We start from the raw sequence: 21231 nt of genomic DNA on the forward strand, positions 1-21231 counted from the left end.
CTATTTAGTCCATAGGGCTCTGGTTAAAAGTAGTGCACTATATAGGGAATAGGGTACCATTTGGGAGTTTGGGGATGCAGCTTCTCTCTCTCTCTCTCTCTCTCTCTTTCGGACACTACTCTCCACCCTCCAGAGCAGAGGGGAAAACGGGACCCCAGGCCAAGACACCCAAGCCCGGCTGCTCTCCAAGAAAACAGACGGCTGGAGGACCCAGCTGCAGTGGCGGTGAGCCCAGAGAGAGAGGGAGCGGGTCATAGGGAGGGAAATCTTCCAAAAGTTAAGACAACAACCAGCTTCACAACAATGGTTGAGTTCCTACCCAACTACAATGCAGACACATGCCAGATCTTACAACCCCTGGATAGGTATTTAACATATCAGCTAAAAACATAATAGATAAAGCAATCTGACGGCCGGCTGCACAGTCGATGACGTGGCACGCAACCACTGACTGATTGACGCAATGCAATGTAGATGTGCAGGAACTCAGCCATAATGTCCATCAGTCATGCTAACTACTGCCGGTAGCTAAATTTAACAACTAATTATCGTGGATGCTGTCACTACTGGCCTACATAGACAACTCAAGGTAAGAGGAATTTTACCCAAACATGTAAATTAGATGAACCCTCCCTTTAACTCTCACACACCATTTTTTTTCTCAAGAGCAAATTAGGAATCAAATGTATCCTTACATTGATTTCATATAGTCCTTCGTATGTTGCATGAGGGCACATGCCTGCACAAAGCCTGAACAGACGTTTCATAGATTCACATGATTGTTGTTCCATCTAACCTACTGGGGAGCCTCAGCTCTAATGGCAGGTCACAGCCCCTGCTTGGAACATAAGAGAGGCCAGGGAAACCCCGATTGTCAATCAGTTGTCCATGGTGACCCACAGGGGGGGCGGAGCTAGGAAGGAGCCAATCAATGTCAGATATTAAAGTCGTTAATATTTCACACTTATTTGCTTGATATTGTGTATGGTAAATATTTAATATGTAGGACTTATTGCTGTAGGCCTACAGGGAATAAAGAAGATGTTTAGGGCTCATGTTCATAAAGAATCTCAGGATAGGATTGCTGGTCAGTTTGGCCTTTTAGATCATAATGAATAATATGGATATGGGGGACCTGATCCCAAATCAGTACTTATACTTTGAGATATTCCAGCAGATGTCCTCCTACCTTATCACTGTCCACAGTGTTCTGAGAAGTCCTAGAAGCGATGGAGATGGTGTCTGGCTGGCTGCTGCCGTCACCCTGGCTGTCTGCATCCTCACCAGCATCCCTGGATCCACACACACACACACACACACACACACACACACACACACACACACACACACACACACACACACACACACACACACCAGTTAGAGGTGAAGTGTCTTATCTCTGTCTGTCTTGATGTTTCCTAATGAGGATGTACAGTATCTTATCTTCAGCCATCCAGACCAAATGAAATAGAATGAGTCACACTGATCTACGAAATATATGAACAGAGATTAGATTAAAACAAATGTGGGAACTTTATAAATAAGCCTACTGACAGTGTTGCTTACGCGGGTGCCTGCCATGGCCGAGTGATAGGGAGTAGGGCGAAGTTGCCCTTGGAGACTGATCAGTACACCATTTTCCTCACTAATGGTTAAGGTTAGGATGGGGAGAGAGGAAGCTGATCCCAGATCTGTACCTAGGGGAAACGTCAACCTGGAGCGAGTGCTGGGCCTACTCACCTCTTGCTGTTGTTGCGTGGCTTGGCCGGGGTTTTGGGCATGTGGATGGGCTCCTTCAGCGCCCCCTTGAGGTGGATGATCCTCTCCTGGATCACCTCCCGGATGTTCTTGATCCACTCCTGCTTTGCTTCAATACTGGACGCCTGGGGAGGAGAGTGAGACACATCACATTGATTGATCTTGTTTTATCCTCTGGCCTCTGGCAAGAGAAGGTGTTGGCGTACAAAGGAGAAAAACTGCAACGTAACCATGAAGGCGTTGCTCTGTAAATGATGCTTTCTGCAAGGCATGGCCCTTCCAGCCCCAGTCTTTAGGAAGGCTATATGTCACTTTTTTATGGCCCCTCAACTAGTGTGGGTATGGTATTGTGATAAATGACCTAAAACTATCTTTCACCCTGTACTGAACCATCTTGAAGATCAGTAGAAGGCAGCTTTAAGGGACCTGCGCCCGTATTCACAGTGTCTCAGAGTAGGAGTGCTGATTAAGGATCAGGTCCCACCTGTCCGTATATGATCATATTAATTATGATCAAAAAGGGATAACTGATCCTGGATCAGCACTCCTACTCTGTAATGCTTTCGAGATCAGCAAGAAGCATAGACCTACCTTGAGGACAGTCTTGTTGTCAGATGACGGGGTCCTTCCAGCCCACAGAGCAAACTTACAGGGGTCCCCTTCAATGTGCTCCGTCACGCCCAGCTCTGATGTCTGGATAATGGAGAAGAACAAAATGTCAAGTCTTGAACCTGCTTTTTATGACTTGGAACCTTCCAAATCATCATGTGTTCAGTATACCATTGAATATCATAAAAACGATATACTATAACTTTATGTCATAAAAACTAATAGCAATGTTCCCTTTCTGAAAAGGAATTTAAGAGGTACATTAAGATACAGTCATAGTAAATCCCATCCAACTTTCTTCTATGTCCCTGTCACAGTAGGTTGGTGGCACCTTAATTGGGGAGGACGGGCTCGTGGTAATGGCTGGAGCGGATTTCCATGTGTTTGATGCCATTCCATTCGCTCTGTTCCTGCCATTATTATGAGCCGTCCTCCCCTCAGCAGCCTCCACTGGTCCCTTGGTCCTGGCTGGGGGTGTGTCCCAAATGGCCACCCTGTTCCCTATATAGTGCACTAATACAGACCAGGGCCCACAGGGCTCTCACCATAAAGGCAATAGGGTGCCATTTGGTGCACAGCCTGGACACATCTCTTCAGCAGGTCCAATGACTGTAGGTCCTGTCTCTGCCTGGCCGGCTCATCCTCTATCCACTGGCATTCTCTGCCTCTGACCGTATTACGGGGGCTTACTAGTGCTCTTCCATGCCGTCCCTAGGAGGGGTGCGTCACATCGTGCCAGGCTTTTTCCCCCGCCATACTCGACATGAGTGGGTTGAGTCACTGAGATGATCTTCCTGTCCGGTTTTGCGCCCCCTCGGCCTCGTGCGGTGGAGGAGATCTCCGTGGGCTATACTCAGCTTTGTCTCAGGGTAGTAAGTTGGTGGTCTGTTGATATCCCTCCAGCGAGGTGGCGGATGTGCTTTGGAAAAGTGGGTGGGGTTATATCCTGCCTGGTAAGCCCTGTCTGGGGTTATCGTTGGACAGGACCCTCTCTCTCTCTCCCTCCCTCTATCTATAGCACCTGCTGTCTCAACCTCTGAATGGTTGGCTATGAAAAGCCAACTGACATTTACTCCCGAGGTGCTGACCCGTCGCACCCTCTACAACCAATGTGATTATTATCGTCTCTCTAGGTTTCTAGGTTTTTAGGCTGGGTTTCTGTAACGAGCACTTTGTGACATCTGCTGATGCAAAAAGGGCTTTATAAACACATTGGATTTGATTTGGAACAGTTGTTATTGGACATGCACATTTGCATATTCATAATTCATGCCCAGTGACAGGAAGCTTTCATTTCCGGACCACTCCACCTGCTCTGTTCATGTATTCAACACCTGGCTCTTTGTATTCTCGCTCCCCAGCTTCCTCTAAAGCACTCTGAATATACTGTAGCCTATTATACAAGTGGGCAATTAACACCCACCCACACGCACACACACACACACACACACACCACAGTTCAGTCCTGCTTACACATAATGTACATTTTAGTCATTTAGCAGACACTCAACTGAGAGAGACTTTTTTTTTCAAATAAGAAGGCTAGAATATCGACATAAAATGAGCATTGCACGAATCGCAGCACTACAATAGCACAAGTACTCCTGCACCCATCCAACGCACGCACGCACGCACGTGCACACACACACAATGGGGGCTTTACACATCTCAGCCAGCAAGCCAAGGCTGGATGCAGATCAAAGGGAATTGGATGGCTAAGCTCTCGGCCCACAGTGTGGGGAAAACATCTCCACTGGCTAAAAGCACCTGCCCTTCCGATCCAACTCCCCAGGAGTCTCCGGGACACATGCAAGGCATCACAACGTTCCAGTATTATTAGGATCACAGCTTGGCCAGCTGGATGATACATTATCTATATGAAAACATCAGTGCTATCTTGAGTGGAATTCCCTTGAAAAGCTGGAAGTCCAAACGACTAGGTGACCAGTCTCATTCCACAGATGTGTCAAGTCAAGTGCAGATGCATTCCTTTGAAATTGACCTCAGACTTAAACTTTAACTGTAGAGAAGGTAGGGAGGAGGGGAGGGGAGAGGCGAAGAGAGAACAGAAGAGAAGATGAAAAAAAGAGGCTAGAAAACGAGCCCAGTCCTAAGTCCTACCAGCAGTTTGTTCTTGAAGGCGTATTTGGTGCGTCCAGCCGAGTCCTTGATCTCCTTGCTGAACACCAGGGAGATCTCGAACAGGAAGAGATGACGGTCCCGGCCCTTCCGGATCAGAGACTTGGGATCCCACACCTGGAACGTGTCCTGGATGAAAAGCTCTCCCTGCACGTCCAGATTCTCATCGAAACCTGCCGGAGATCACATGGCTCTTTAAACACAGCAATGCAGTACAGACAGTAGAGTTGGGGTCAGTTTGAATTGAATTCATTTGAATTATTATGATTTAATTTTCATTCAATTAATTGCTTCTCCTTTTCAATTGATTGAGAAATCATTGAAAATAGATGCCATTTCATTTTGCGATTATTGAATTAATAATGTCAGTTTACTTCCTGAATTGTCGGACTTCAATTCCAATTACCCCCAACTTTGACAGAGACAACAACCTTACAGCTTTATACTTGTCTACTAGATAGTGTTATTCCATGCTGTGCAGGTCTTACTGCATATTTCCCCACTGTCCCTTAAAGGGATAAGGTTAGTTAGTTTACTTCCACATGAAGTGATGGAACACCCTAGCTAAGGAATTTAGAGAGACGTTTTAAATAGAACGCAGCACACAGGCCTCCTTCCTGCTGTACCTTCCAGCATGGCGACGTGCATGGCGTCGTTGGCCCTCTTGGGGACACTAAGCATCACCTCCAGGCCATCCTTAATCTCCCCCTTCCCCTCCTCACAGCAGGTCAGCAGCTCCTGAAACATGGCATTTGGACAATTTTCATCCGTTCCAGTGCGTTGATTGGGCCGCTAAGTTTACAGTTCCTGGCATGCATGTTAAACACAGAACAACAATTTTCCCAGCTGGTCATTTTTTTTATTATAACATAAGAGGGCTAATGACATAAGAGTCATTTTGAGAAGACATGTCTGGAAATTGTTTCAATGCTATTTCTTATACCAGACACTGTAAAGGGGCTCTCTATATGCAAGACACTGTCTGCGTCCTAAATGGCACCCTATTCCGTAAGTGCACTATATAGGATAGGGCATAGGGTGCCATTTGGGATGCAAGCCTAAGATACTGCGTGATGAGATTCAGACACATCACTAAGTGCACTATGAACATATAACACAGAGCTAAGGGCCAACACACAGGCAGGGGAATCGGACGTCCCTTGGCAAGTCCTTAATGAGATTGATAAGGAAACCCACGTGTACATACTGATGAGATAGAGAGGAAGCGACAGGGGCAGGAAGGAGGGAGGGACAGGTGGAGGGAGGGGAGAGAGGGAGTGAGATAGTGAGAGAGAAGGAAGAGAGAGAGCGAGAGCGAGAGAGAGAGAGAGAGAGAGAGAGAGAGAGAGAGAGGGGTAGAAGGGGAAGAATGCTTTGATGTTCCATATTTCCTGGGGGAAGTGGCCTGGATGATAAGAGGCCCAGTTTCTACCTTGTCCGAATCACAAATGGCACCCTATAACCTATATACAGTCATGACCGAAATTATTGGCACCCCTGAAGATGAACAAAAAAAGACTGTATAAAATAAATAATACAAAATTCTGAACTATATTGTATCCTAAAAAAAAGAATACTTATATTAACACAAATGCTCAGAGAAAAATATTTTGTTAAACAACTCATATTTTTTCTCTGAAAAAGATACGGGTCAAAATGATTGACACCCCTGTTTTCAATACTCTAGCACCCTCCCCTGCTAGGGTAATGGCACTGAGCCTTTTTGTAAAATGTTTTATGAGATTGGAGAACACGTTGGGAGGGATCTTAGACCATTCCTCCATACAGAACCTTTCCAGATCCTTGATATCCTTCGTCTGCGCTTATGAACTACCCTCTTCAATTCAAACCACAGGTTTTAAATGGTGTTCATGTCCAGAGACTTGCAAAATGTTGATTTTGTGGTCAATTAACCATTTCTTTGTGGATTTTGATGCCTGCTTCAAGTTACTGTCTTGCTGGAAAATCCACTTGCGGCCAAGTTTCAGCCTCCCGGCAGAGGCAGCCAGGTTTTTGGCTAAAATGTCCCTGGTACTGGGTAAAGTTCATGATGCCGTTGACCTTAACAAGCGCCCCAGGACAAGTGGAAGCAAAATAGACCCATAATATTGTAACGCCCTGGCCATAGAGAGGGGTTTTTAGTTCTCTATTTTGGTTAGGCCAGGGTGTTACATGGGTGGGCGTTCTATGTTTATTTTTCTATGTTGGTTTCTTTCTTTGGTTGGCCGTGTGTGGCTCTCAATCAGGAACAGCTGTAGTTCGTTGTTGCTGATTGGGAGTCATACATAGGCAGCCTGTTTTTCCTTTGGGGTTTGTGGGTGCTTGCTTTCTGTTTCGTTGTGAGTACCTGACAGAACTGTCAGCTGTCGTTTTTTGGTTTATTTGTATAGTGTTCTATTTTCGGGTTATTAAAATCTTGAATATGAATACACATCCTCCGCTGCACCTTGGTCTCATTGCGATGACAGTCGTTACAAATATCAATGATCTACCACCATATTTTACAGTAGGTATGGGGTTATTTGCGTCCTTCTTTCAACGCAAAATCCACCACTGGTGTGCGTGGCCAAAAAGCTTTATTTTCATTTGGGGCGCAGACCTTCTCTCCCATCATGTTCCCTACCTTGAGGAGAAGCTGGTACTTAGTGATCCTCTGCACTGGCTTGATAAGGTACGAGGAGATGGAGTTGGCCAATCCGTGTCGCTGCTGGATTTCCTGCGCACAGAATTTTACGACATCATGATGACTGAAACATATTGACGTTGACATTGATTTACTTTAATGTGTTCATAGCGTGTGTTCGTCCCAAGTGGCACACTATTCCCTATGACTATATAGTGCACTACTTTCGACTGGAACCCTATGGCCACCGTTCATAAGTAGTGCACTGTAAAGTAAAGAGGGTGCCATTTGGAATGGAAGCCATAAGACTGCGCACTGCAATGCAAAGAGACAAATGGCAGTAAGTAAGCTGAAAAAATATGACTCCTGTTTACCGTTGGAATAAATGGCTCATTGGCACCACCTACAGGTAGAAGAGGACAGACAACTCATTCACTTACGTCGAAGAAGCTTCCAGCGTGCTCCAAGATGAGTTGGCTGGAATCCGGTTTGTTTTTACAGTAATTGACGTACATGTGGAATTTATCAGCCTGAAAAACAGTATGGGAAAATCCTGTCAAATTCAAATGACTAAGCATGTATGTTCTTACATGCATATGGGTCTTTCTATAAACTCGAGTACCTGTGAGCATTTCTTGTAGTGGACAAATGTTTGAAGCTATTACAAGGTCATTAATAATAATTTGCCTTTTTTTATGTGAATACATTAAGACATAAAGGGGGAACATAGACACATTCAATATAATTCATTAGTTGAATCAAAACCTGTTTAAATCCTTTCTCATGCTTGGAGTCTTCACGGATTAGCCAGAAATCGTGTGATATAAAACACTACCTTTCTTTCCTTACATTTATGATACTGTTGTTTGTCTGTAACGTTGTAACATCTCCCTATGTTATGGTGTGATAACACATATCCAAAATATTGTATGTGACTGCAAAATCGAATGCTTCCAACAGAAAGTGTAACTTTACCATCATTAATAAAACTGTATGGGGTTCTTCAATAATTAATGCATATAGTTTTTTGAGGCGCAATTCATGTCCAGCTGGACTGTAAGACGTTTCTGTAATTTCAACAGCAAAACACTGTAGAATGCACAGTAAAATACCGTAAATGTGTTTTACTGCATTAATGCTGTAGATTGCACTGCATTATGGGTAAAATGCAAAAAAACACTGTTTAAAAAAAAGTATTATTATTTAACCTTTATTTAACTAGGCAAGTCAGTTAAGAACAAATTCTTATTTACAATGGCAGCCTACCCCGGCCAAACCCTAACCCGGACGACGCTGGGCCAATTGTGCGCCGCCTTATGGGACTCCCAATCACGGCTGGTTGTGATACAGCCTAGAATCGAACCAGGGCCTGTGGTGACGCCTCTAACACTGAGATACAGTGTCCTCCTCAACCCTGTGTGATCGGTTCTCTCAGCTCTCAGCTGTGCGACATATGTCATTGTTTTTTCAGGCCAGGAGTGTCCATATACCTGCTCCCCGCTAACCATTTGTTTAATTTAAACAACATTGTTCCATATATTGTTACAGTATTAGTAAACCTGTTCACTTTACCAGTAGTATGCAAACATTTGGTGGCACAGAAAGTGTGGTCAAATAATCTGCGGAATTGTGTAGGCTATAGCAATGTTTTATTAGTTACCTCAGGTTTGAAGTAGGTGTATCTAGTTGTCTCATTTGTATTTGTGCAGTGACTCAATTGATTTCATAAACTATATTGGATATATGCAATAAGTTTGAATCAACCCAAGATTATGAAACCTGAAGATTGGACAAGGTGCATGACAAGGTGGCCCAGAGGAAGCTAGCTGTTCTCAATCCCTACATTGCCCCATTCTTCCAAGAGCTCACTTCTAGTGAGCTAAGTACACACACCCACATACACACAACACCAGTGTAATATGCCCCTTGCCACCCGTCTTTTTATCCCCAGAGTAATAGCCCTGGTGCTGTCTCTCTCATTCTATTCTTTATTTTTCTATGCTTGACCTAATTAGGGGTGAGAAGAGCTAACAAATCAGAACTGAAAAGGATTGTCATGGAGCCCCTTGAGGACACCTGATGCTGAGCTGACTTCTACTTCCTAGATGCTCTCCTGCCCAACCTTCGGTAGTGTGTTTCACTGCCTCGGAACCCCCTTTCACCAAATAGAGTTGCCCCTGATCATAGATCTAGGATTGTACCCAATCCATATTTTAACTCCATCTCCCTCTCTCGCTTTGTCTCTCTCTCCACCACAACCCAAACACACAGGCACTCAAAATACTTTTTAGATTAGTATTGTAATAATGCTCTTATTTGGTTGGATGTGTTAACTGTTGTTACTTCTGTTGACAATTCTGTTGTTAACTTGTTGTTACCAATTTGAATAAATGTATTTTATGTAAAAATGTATTGTTATTGTTACATTTAGATTTCAGGGAAAATGTCACTGTAAATTCACAGCATTATCCTGGCACCAGATTTTCCAGTTTAACACAAATTTTGCTTATGTTTTTCACAGTACAATTTTCCTTACTGCAAAACATTACAGCATCCCTGTAAATTTGGTCTAAGACACTGCATCTCAGTGCAAGAGGCGTCACTGCAGTTCCTGGTTCGAATCCAGGCGGTATCACAACCGGCCGTGATTGGGAGTCCCATAGGGTGGTGCACAATTGGCCCACCGTCGTTCGGGTTTGGCCGGGGTAGGCCGTCATTGTAAATAAGAATTTGATCTTAACTGACTTGCATAGTTAAATAAAGGTTAAATAAAAAAATGTAAAAAATTACAGCAGGGATGCTGTAATATGTTTTATTACAGTAAGGAAAATAGTACTGTGAAAAAGCAAAATCTCTGCTGTAAAGCAAAATTACACTATTAAACTGGCAACTCTGGTGCTAGTATAATGCTGTAAATTTACAGGGGAAAGTTTTACAGTGTGTTTAGTTACAAGGGGACATTATCGCGCAATATCAGCTGATTCAGGAAAGGATTTTCTGAATGACAGTCAAGTGATAAAGTGCTAGCGTGATACCGCACATGATTGAACAAAAGCCAAAGTGCGTGAAATAATGTTGATCTCGAGGCTTGACAGAACATATTTGTGTCCATGTTGCTACGGCATTCAAGATAATTAGCCTATGTCGTGGACAACATTAAGTCAAGATTCCCTTAAAATTACGGTCTGTGTACGTTAAAACGGTGCAATTGGGAACGTGAAAACGGTTCGTTTTTTTCCATTTTTGAATAGAAATGTGGAATGCCAGTCATTTGTCAAGTGCACAGCCAACACTTCCTGTTCTTTCAAAGTAGGAGTTCATCCTTTTAACTCCATTCTATGAATCTATTAATTCATTGATTAATAGCTGTCCATATGCGCCACAGTGCCAACATAAGGTGAGATTTCTTTCTGCATAAGATGTAGTGTTTATTGACTTATTAATGAACTGCTGTTGCTGTAAATTGTTAGCTGACTGAAACATTCTGGCTACTAAGCTAACCATTGGTAATCTTATTCAATGACGCCATAAAGCCAAAACAACAGTATCTATGGTGTCCAGCTTACACCTGTGCAAATCTGTGTGTCCAACAAGCAGGTTAGCATTTTTCATGAATCTTGTTCTGGAGGCAGCTCTGCAGAGTGGAAACTAGCTGACACAGCCACAAAGTCATAACATCTGATTTTAAACCGAACTTTAACCCTAACCTTAACCACTACCAACCTTAATGCCTAACCCTAAACTTAAATTAAGAGCAAAAAGCACGATTATTTTCATGAATTTTTACAATATAGCCAATTTTGACTTTGCAGCTTATCTAAGGGTAAATTGCTCAGTTCTGCCTCCAGGACAAGACTCATGACAATAAACGTCAACCTCTGTCCAGCAATGGAATGAAACATCCAATCAACGCCTCAAGTGTCGTGCTGAAGGTCCACCACAAACGCAAAGGGTTGTGGGTCCTGTCCAGAAACAACCCCTAGCTAGCCCCTACCCCTAGACACTAGTGGAGATCTGAGAGGATTGGACAGGTGTAAGCAATAGCCCCAACATTACATCAAGCCTATCAGAGGGTAAGATGGAGCTCTCACCTTGTCACCACCTGGCTCAAATAGCCGACCAATCAGCCTGCTACCAACACTTAGTAAACATTTGAAAAAAATGGTATTTGACCAGATACAATGCTCTTTTACTGTAAACAAATTGACAACAGATTTTCAGCATGCTTATAAGGAAAGACATTCAACAAGCACGGCACGTATACAAATGACTGATGATTGGCTGAGAGAAATTGCTAATAAAAATATTGTGGGAGCTGTTTTGTTAGACTTCAGTGCGGCTTTTGACATTATCGATCATAGTCTGCTGATGGAAAAACGTATGTGTTATGGATTTACACCACCTGCTATATTGTGGATAAAGAGTTACCTGTGTAAGAGAACACAGAGGGTCTTCTTTAATGGAAGCCTCTCAAACATAATCCAGGTAGAACCAGGAATTCTCCAGGGCAGCTGTCTAGGCCCCTAACTTTTTTCAATCTTTATGAATGACATACCACTGGCCTTGAGTAAAGCCAGTGTGTCTATGTATGCGGATGACTCAACACTATGCACGTCAGCTACTACATCGGAGTGAAATCACTGCAACACTTAACAAAGAGCTGCAGTTCGTTTCAGAATGGGTGGCAAGGAATACGTTAGTCCTAAATATTTCAAAAACCAAAAACATTGCATTTGGGACAAATTATTCACTAAAACCTAAACCTCAACTAAATCTCAAGTTGAGGTGACTAAACTGCTTGGAGTAACGCTGGATTGTAAACTGTCATGGTCAAAACATATTGATATAACAGTAGGTAAAGTGGGGAGAAGTCTGTCCATAATAAAGCGCAGCTCTTGCCTTTTTAACAACACTATCAACAAGGCAGGTCCTACAGGCTCTAGTTTTGTCGCACCTGGACTACTGTTCAGTCGTGTGGTCAGGTGCCACACAGAGGGACCTCTGAAAATTACAATTGGCTCAGAACAGGGCAGCACGGCTGACCCTTAAATGTACACGGAGAGCTAACATTAATAATATGCATGTACATACACTCATGGCTCAAAGTGACCTCATCGCTACTTGTTTTTGTCAGAAGTGTTGACATGCTGAATGCACCGAGGTGTCTGTTTAAACTACTAGCACACAGCTCATAGAGCCATGGCTACAGTACATGGAACTCTTTTCCACATTAGGTAACTGGAGCAAGCAGTAGAATCAGATTTATAAAACAAATAAAAATACACCTTATGGAACAGCACGGACTGTGAAGAGAGACACACAGACACAGACACACATACACATGATAAGACACTCACTCTACACACACGTACACATGGATGTTGTATTGTAAATATGTGCTAGTGGAGAAGTGGCCTGAGGGAACACACTAAACGTGTTGGGTAAAGTGTTATGAAATGTAATGTCATGTAATATTTGAAATTGTATATAACCGCCTTAATGTTGCTGGACCCTAGGAAGAGTAGCCTAGGATCCTTAAATACAAATTCCACCCATCAATCCCTCTCATATCCCCACAAATTTCTAGACTCTGGAGGACAGCGGTTGTTTCTGAACAGGCCATGGGTATTATGGTAGGCAGTCGCACTCACACATTATATTATATATTTTAGTCATTTACTAGAGTGACTTACAGAAGCAATTAGGGCTAAGTGCCTTGCTCAAGGGCACAGACAGATTTTCACGTAGTCGGCTCAGGGAAATCGAACCGACAACCTTTCATTACGTTACAGCCGTTTTCTAAAATGGATGACATATTTTTTCCCCCTCATCAATCTACACACAATACCCCATAATGACAAAGCGAATACAGAAATACCTGATTTACATACATTTTAAGACCCTTTGCCACAGTATGAGACTCGAAATTGAACTCAGGTGCATCCTGTTTCCATTGATCATCCTTGAGATGTTTCTAAATCTTGATTGGAGTCCACCTGTGATAAATTCAATTGATTGGACATGATTTGGAAAGGCCCACACATATAATGTCCCACAGTTGACAGTGCATGTCAGAGCAAAAACCAAGCCATGAGGTCGAAGGAATTGTCCGTAGAGCTGCATGACAAGATTGTGTCAAGGCACAGATCTGGGGAAGGGTACCAAAACATTTCCGCAGCATTGAAGGTCCCCAAGAACACAGTGGCTCCATGATTCTTAAAAGGAAGTAGTTTGGAACTACCAAGACTCTTCCTAGAGCTGGCTGCCCAGCAAACTGATCAATCAGGGAATATGGACCTTGGCCAGGGAGGTGACCAAGAACCCTATGGTCACTCTGACAGAGCTCCAGAGTTCCTCTGAGGAGATTTACATTTACATTTACGTCATTTAGCAGACGCTCTTATCCAGAGCGACTTACAAATTGGTGCATTCACCTTAAGATATCCAGTGGAACAACCACTTTACAATAGTACATCTATATCTTTTAGATGGGAGAACCGTCCAGAAGGCCAACCATCTCTGCCACACTCCACCAATCAGGCCTTTATGCTAAAGTGGCCAGACAGAAGCCACTCCTCAGTAAAAGGTACATGACAGCCCGCTTGGAGTTTGCCAAAAGGCACCTAAAGGACTCTCAGACCATGAGAAACAAGATTCTCTGGCCTGATGAAACAAAGATTGAACTCTTTGGCCTGAATGCCAAGTGTCACGTCTGGAGGAAACCTGACACCATCCCTACAGTAAAGCATGGTGGTGGCAGCATCATGCTGTGGGGAAGTTTTTCAGCGGTAGGGACTTGGAGACTAATCAGGATCAAGGGAAAGATGAACGGAGCTAAGAGATCCTTGGAGAAAACCTGCTCCAGAGTGCTCAGGACCTCAGAGTGGGGCGAAGGTTCACCTTCCAACAGGACAATGACCCTAAGCACACAGCCAAGACAACGCAGGAGTGGCTTTTGGACAAGTCTCTGAATGTCCTTGAGTGGCTCAGCCAGAGCCCGGACTTGAACCCGATCGAAAATCTCTGGAGAGACCTGAAAATAGCTGTGCAGTGACTCTCCTCATCCAACTTGACAGAGCTTGAGAGAATCTGCGGAGAAGAATGGGAGAAACGCCCAAAATAGAGGTGTGCCAAGCTTGTAGCGTCATACCCAAGAAGACTCAAGGCTTTAATTTATTCCAAAGGTGCTTCAACAAAGTACTGAGTAAAGGGTCTGAATACTTATGTAAATGTTAACATTACTTATTTCATGATATCCACTTGGTAGCTACAGTCTTGTCCCATCGCTGCAACTCCCGTACGGACTCGGGAGAAGCAATGGTCAAGAGCCATGCGTCCTCCGAAACACCACCCAGCCAAGCCGCACTGCTTTTTGACCCAGAAGCCAGCCGCACCAATGTGTTGGAGGAAACACCATACAACTGGCGACCGAAGTCAGCATGCATGCGTCCGGCCCGCCACAAGGAGTTGCTAGAGCGCGATGGGACAAGGACATCCCGGCAGCCCAAACCCTCTCCTAACCTGGACGACGCTGGGCCAATTGTGCACTGCCTCATGGGTCTCCCAGTCACAGCCGGCTGAGACACAGCCTGCGATCAAACCCGGGTCTGTAGTGACACCTCAAGTACTGCGATGCAGTGCCTTAGACCACTGCGCCACTCGGGAGGAATGTAAATGTTTTCTGTTTTTGCTTTGTCATTATGGGATATTGTGTGTAGATAAGGGAACAAAAACAATTGAATCCATTTTAGAATAAGGCTGTAACGTGGAAAAAGTCAAGGTGTCTGAATACTTTCCGAATGCACTGTATATAACATTCTATTGGTTGCACTAATTTTGTATAATCATTTAGTTTTGAATCCGGCGTCATTTTGTGTATCAGTTCATAAACCATCTTCCATGGAATGGGTACATTGAAAATGACTTCTTTACTTATTTTAGGTTTAAGGAAGTGTGTAGGTCGCATTCTTTATTGTAGCGCTATGCAAGTTATTTATTTAGATCCGCCTGCTTGAGACAAATTCAGCAATTGCTCTGCTGTGACCGTGCCGTGAAGCAGTCGATCTGGATAAATGTTTTTCTAAGGACCACCCTTTTGATGTAACGTTGCAGTGAAGTGGACGCAGCCGACCACCAGAGGGAGGCAAATACACGTTTATTCGACAGAGCACGTTTACATGGCCCTAGGAAGGTCTGGATGGCTTTCTTCTGACTTATTTAACGGTGGGAAATCAATAAAAGAATACATGTAAACATATATACGATTTCACGGACTGTCAGCTTAAGAGGTTATTAAGGATACTATAGTTATCACGTTTCACATTGGATTTATTAACTACAAAAAAAAGTGAGATGTGTTTTTATTTGAATTCTGGTGGCGCTCTGCACGCACAAGCTTGTTAGCTAGCTGGTCCAACGTTAAGCCAAATCTCTGAGGTTCAAAGACATTCAAAGTTCCTTTATAGAACCTGCTCCTCAGTAGGTATAATTCTGTAGACCCAATTCAGATAATGCATGTCATAACAATAAGATACACAGCGCTTCAAGCCAAGCCTCTTCCTTCACCCTCTTTCACTGTCTCCCCACCTTAAAAATGTCAGTAGCATTTCGCGCCCTACACTGGTCTATCCAATGCATGTAAATAGCTTGGCCGCTCCATAGCAAGCTACTTTATCCGAAGTTATTTCATGTCGAGCTAAAATATTTATTTTAGAGGTTTAAAAAAGAACGATATAAACTGTTACTTTTTTTTGGTTCGAACCGGTTCAGAACTTTATTTTGCTGGTCGGAACAGTGGAACTGAAACAAAAAAAATTATGGTTCTGTTCAGAACCAAACTATTGTAAAATAATTTCTGTTCCAATCCCTGGTGTCTATGTTTCATGTGACATTTTGAATGAAATGTAGATGTTTTGTTCTTTCTAAGGGGTGTTATGGTCTCATTGTGCCTATTTAGACTTTTATTCCTGTAACTACACATGTGAAGCCATGTCAAACCATTTTGACATTTTCACCCTGATGTCACACATTTGCTCCTTTATTAATAGAAAGACTCATTTACTTATTCCATATATATATCTACAATATGCAATGCTCACTGCCAATGCATCTTTGCAAGAGATTGTCATGCTACTGCATGCCTGCCTATGGTTTATGGGACAAAAGGCCATTATAAAATACTGTACATTTGTTTGATTGATTACCAATGTTGTATAAACTAATTGCAAGAAGGTAAACAGCATTCACATGTAATTATCAATCAGGAAGACACAAGTCAGAAGTACCCTGTGGGCATTGTAAGTAAAAGACTAACACCATGGTCGTATTCACTAGGCACCAAATGGAACAAAACGGACTGAAACAGGGAGGGACTACCTGGGCGTGACCAATAAAAAAAATACTAATTTTCGGCTTTCCGTTGCAAAACATTTCAATTGTGTGCTCTAATGAACATGCCCCACTGACTGTAAACAGGATGAGTCTTACCCATGTGACAAAACAATGGCCCACATCTTCAGGTAGCTGCTCATAGTTCACTAGCTCTTTGAGGAAAATGCTGCAATTAAACAGCAAAGAGACGGTTAACAATAAGAATACTCACTGGTTATCGTAGAACAAGTATTTCCTCAACCAAAAATCACATGAAATAGAACTGATTTGAATTGGTCTCATGCAATAACGTGCACCTGAAACACAACAAGAAAATCTAATGATATAACAAGTTGGAATCTCTTTCAAATTAAGGCTGTGTCACAGATTACACCCTGTGCCCTATATAGTGCACTAACAGAGCCCTGCCTTGGTCAAAGGTAGTGCACTTTATAGGGCATAAGGTGCCATTTGGGACGCATCTCAATTTGAAAGAGATCCCTACCTGTTATGGAAATCATAAATCTCCTGGATGTTGCCAAAGATGATGTGCTCCTTGTTGACGATGCCAGGAGGAATCTCCTCTACCCCACTTGTCATCTCCCACAGGTACGTCTAGACAGGAGGGCGACACAGGAAACATCACATGCTAAAATGTCCTACAACCAATCCTTACAAAAAAAAATGTACTTCTCTTTCTTGGACTCACACCCGCACTTGCTTTTTCTTCCTGGCACTGATTCTTCTGATAGCAGATTCTACATGCAATAACTGTTATATGTGTTTGTTTTCTCCTATTATTAAACTTAGTTGAATGCACTGACTGTAAATTGCTCTGGATTTTTTACTTCATTTGTTACCTTTATTTAACTAGGCAAGTCAGTTAAGAACAAATTCTTATTTACAATGACGGCCTACACCGGCCAAACACGGACGACGCTGGGCCAATTGTGCGCCGCCCTATGGGACTCCCAATCATGGCCGGTTGAGATACAGCCTGGATTCAAACCAGGGTGTCTGTAGTGACGCCTCTAGCACTGAGATGCAGTGCCTTAGACCGCTGCGCCACTCGGGAGCCCTAAATGTTAATGGATAACTAAAATGTTAATTGTAATTGAAGTACAATGACTGTAGAGTGGTGAAAAACAAAAAAACTAAGAAGCTGACTTATTATATCATGAAAACACCCAAGAACCCCCTCTATGAGTACATACCAAGGCCAAAAGATCCCTGAAATGAAGAAAGTTTCATTGCCAAGTGAAAATGGAAGGGGAAAGCTTACCTCCAAACATTCATGCAAGTCCCTGACATAGGCCTTCTCAGTCTGAAGGAGTTCAGCCATTATGAACCTGGATAAATACACACATACAATATATCAGCAACCAGCAATGGCATCGTCTGCATTCCAAACAGCTCCCTGTTCCCGACATAGTGCACTACTTTTGATCAGCGCCCATAGGGTGCCATTTGGGACGAACCCGTAGTCTCTTCCCACAGCCCCATTCTAAGACCACCAATGACAATATCTAGCCATATCACATGAACTGCACCATGGATTGTGTTTTGTTGTTTTGTAAATATTTTGAAGTTTTATATAATGCATATAAGAGAGGGATACAGAAGAGAAAGTGAGCGGAGGACCGAACAACTGCCTCCAAGGCCATATCTGGTCTGGCGGCAGCAGAAGACAGCACTACCACTAGACCCCAGCACGTCATGGAATGTTAAACATCGGCCTATACACCTTATCAAAAGCCATAGTACTACTATAGACTTCACGACTGCGCAACACTCGCTTCCTCCAGCGATTTCTCCCTATTCCTCTGTACTGTCTGTCGTGTGTACTCACTCTTTCTTCCTGGCTGACTTCCTTTTCTCCTCGTTGACCTCGTGGTTGGGGTCGCGAAGCTTCACCTCTCCAGGATCAGTCAGGCTGGCTGGGATGATGTCCAGCTCCAAGTCCTTATTATCCTATCAGATACAGAGGGAGAGCTCAGCACACGCCCCAAATGGCACCCTATTCCCTATGTAGTGCACTACTTTGTACCAGAGCCCTATGGGGCCTGGTCAAAAGTTGTGCAGTGCATAGGGAATAGGGTGCCATTTGGGACGCAGCCCTTTCAACACGGTCCACGATGACACAGCACTTACACATGAAATAGACTTTCCCGAACAGACTGTGTTTCAATTAGAGGAGGAATTGATGCCTGTGTGTCGAGATGAGGACTTCAAACTGTGTCAGGTCTTGCCCCTGGTTTTCTTTGCTCCAAGGTGGTAGAGATACTAGCTACTGTAATAAGCTCTGTGGACGTCTTCCCTTTGTAAGACAGTCCCACTCACGTGTATTTGCAGGACCATGCTACAGAGGAGGTGACCACTAAGGGAGCTATGACAACAGCAGCAGGTGAAGGACTATACATTCAAGGGAGCGCAAATGAGGAATATCATATGTTTGGCAAAATTGGTTTCATTCCATACGTCCTTCGAAAACACAGTCATTAGCAGTAGAAAGACTAAGCCTAATTAGTGACCAGGGATTGGGGTTGTGTTGATGAATGAGCGTTCACAGCAGGTGGGGTTAGCCCTTAGTCCCATAGGATCCCTCCAGGGGACCTTACCTCAGAGCTGATGCCCAGTGATTTCTCCAGGCTAGAACGGTACTTCCCCATCCGGAGGGAGAAGTCTCGGTAGCGCTTGTCCACCGTGGTGACCCACTTCTTCAGCTCAGTGACGTGCACATGGCCCTTTTCCACAAAGCTGTCGGCCAGCTGAATGAGGAGCTTCACCTTCTCCTTGGTTTGCTGTAGGAAGCACATGGAGAGATGACGCGTATAAGTGCGAGTGTGTGTGTATGTGAGTTTGCATAATATCGCGTGCGCGTATTATTATACGTGCGTGTATGTTTGTGTAAGCATGATCGTGTGTGAGTGTTTCAATCATCTGTAGCCATCACACTCCCCGTCAGTGTCTAGGCTGACGCTTGAGAGAGTGCATGCATGCCTCGGGAGAGATCTCTAACACTTGCTTGCAGCCTGAACCACTGGGCTGAAGACAGGCAGACACAAGGCAGGCTGCAGTGGAAATGTTTGGCTAATATCATATGCAGGTATAGGGTCAGCAGTAAGTGAGGGAGTCTCAGCAGACTCCGAACAGTAGCTCTAGGGCAGCGTACCAGATGGCACCCTACTCCAAAAGTAGTGCACTACATAGGGAGTAAGGTGCCATTTGGGACGTAGCCTAGGTCTGCTTCCCAGCTCCAGGTCCACACCTTGGCGGAGACTCTGAATTCCTCGTACTCCTTCAGCAGTTCCTGACTCCTCTCGCCGCTCTCTCCAGGGGAGGTGTGAGTGGAGAGGTAATACTCTCCTGTTTCCTGGATCCAGTCTAAGGCCTGCGGAGACAGACGGGACAGGGGGGAGTGAAGAGAAGTGAAGAGCTCCCTCTTTCCATATTCCTCTCTCCCTCTCTGAATGCCCTCTATCTTTCATCGGTGGCTGTGCTGGCCATCGAAAACAAACAAAACCCCCACGTATCCCTGGCTGGGTCTAGTCCAGGGCCAGATGCTATGTACATGCAGTATAAACACAGAACTCGGAGTGCTTGGGCTGCGTTCAGGAGAGCTCACCTGTTTTTTGTTGTCGTTTTTTATTTATATTTTTAGGGGGTAGATGAGCTTTAATATTGCAGATAGATTGTAGCTTCCATCAATGTAATTGTCTGCATTACTTCCAATCCCCCATATATATTTTAGCAAATATACATATACATAAACTCAGCAAAAAAAGAAATGTCCCTTTTTCAGGACCCTGTCTTTCAAAGATAATTCGTAGAAATCCAAATAACTTCACAGATCTTCATTGTAAAGGGTTTAAACAGTGTTTCCCATTCTTGTTCAATGAACCATAAACAATTAATGAACATGCACATGTGGAACAGTCGTTAAGACACTAACAGCTTACAGACGGTAGGCAATTAAGGTCACAGTTATGAAAACTTAGGACACTAAAGAGGCATTTCTACTGACTCTGAAAAACACCAAAAGAAAGATGCCCGGGGTCCCGTGCCTTAGGCATGCTGCAAGGAGGCATGAGGACTGCAGATGTGGCCAGGGCAATACATTTCAATGTCCGTACTGTGAGACGCCTTGGATCGGAGAGTGAGGGCTAGGGCCATTCCCCCCAGAAATGTCCGGGAACTTGCAGGTGTCTTGGTGGAAGAGTGAGGTAACATCTCACAGCAAGAACTGGCAAATCTGGTGCAGTCCATGAGGAGGGGATGCACTGCAGTACTTAAGGCAGCTGGTGGCCACACCAGATACTGACTGTTACTTTTGATTTTGACCCCCCCTTTGTTCAGGGATACATTATTCCATTGTCTCAGTTGTTGAATCTTGTTATGTTCATACAAATATTTACACATGTTAAGTTTGCTAAAAATAAAAACAGTTGACAGTGAGAGGACATTTCTTTTTTTGCTGAGTTTACATACACATACATATGCATACATACACATACATATATAAACATATATACATATATATACATATCTTTTTAAAATATATTTTCCTTTATTACTTTCTAACCCTACCACCCCTCCCCTAATTGAAGCTTTGGCTTCTACTTCCAGCTTACTGTATACATTTTATGCACAGTCTATTTTAGTTCTATTTTGTTTGTTTTTACTCCTGTGCTTCCTCTACCCTCAACCTCTCCCATCTATTTCTGATGTCCATC

At 43.7% G+C, this 21231-nt stretch overlaps 1 protein-coding gene across 3 annotated transcripts in view; it reads right to left on the reverse strand.

Annotated features, from left to right (window-relative positions):
• Positions 1 to 21231, reverse strand: part of LOC106586158 (kalirin) — a 259188-nt gene that overhangs the window by 56785 nt on the left and 181172 nt on the right. For all 3 annotated transcript variants that reach the window (XM_014173062.3, XM_014173061.3, XM_014173066.3), the window contains exons 21-33: positions 19767 to 19889; positions 19117 to 19299; positions 18348 to 18469; positions 17781 to 17847; positions 17004 to 17113; positions 16616 to 16685; positions 7570 to 7659; positions 7130 to 7222; positions 5133 to 5244; positions 4489 to 4679; positions 2350 to 2451; positions 1741 to 1883; positions 1190 to 1292 (exon numbers count right to left, since the gene is read on the reverse strand). In XM_014173062.3, coding sequence (XP_014028537.1) covers positions 1190 to 1292; positions 1741 to 1883; positions 2350 to 2451; positions 4489 to 4679; positions 5133 to 5244; positions 7130 to 7222; positions 7570 to 7659; positions 16616 to 16685; positions 17004 to 17113; positions 17781 to 17847; positions 18348 to 18469; positions 19117 to 19299; positions 19767 to 19889 — 1509 coding nt within the window. The remainder of the gene's footprint in view (positions 1 to 1189; positions 1293 to 1740; positions 1884 to 2349; positions 2452 to 4488; positions 4680 to 5132; positions 5245 to 7129; positions 7223 to 7569; positions 7660 to 16615; positions 16686 to 17003; positions 17114 to 17780; positions 17848 to 18347; positions 18470 to 19116; positions 19300 to 19766; positions 19890 to 21231) is intronic.

Source organism: Salmo salar, chromosome 25, assembly GCF_965601325.2.
Source record: "Salmo salar chromosome 25, fSalSal1, whole genome shotgun sequence".
In the NCBI taxonomy this organism is placed as follows: domain Eukaryota; kingdom Metazoa; phylum Chordata; class Actinopteri; order Salmoniformes; family Salmonidae; genus Salmo; species Salmo salar.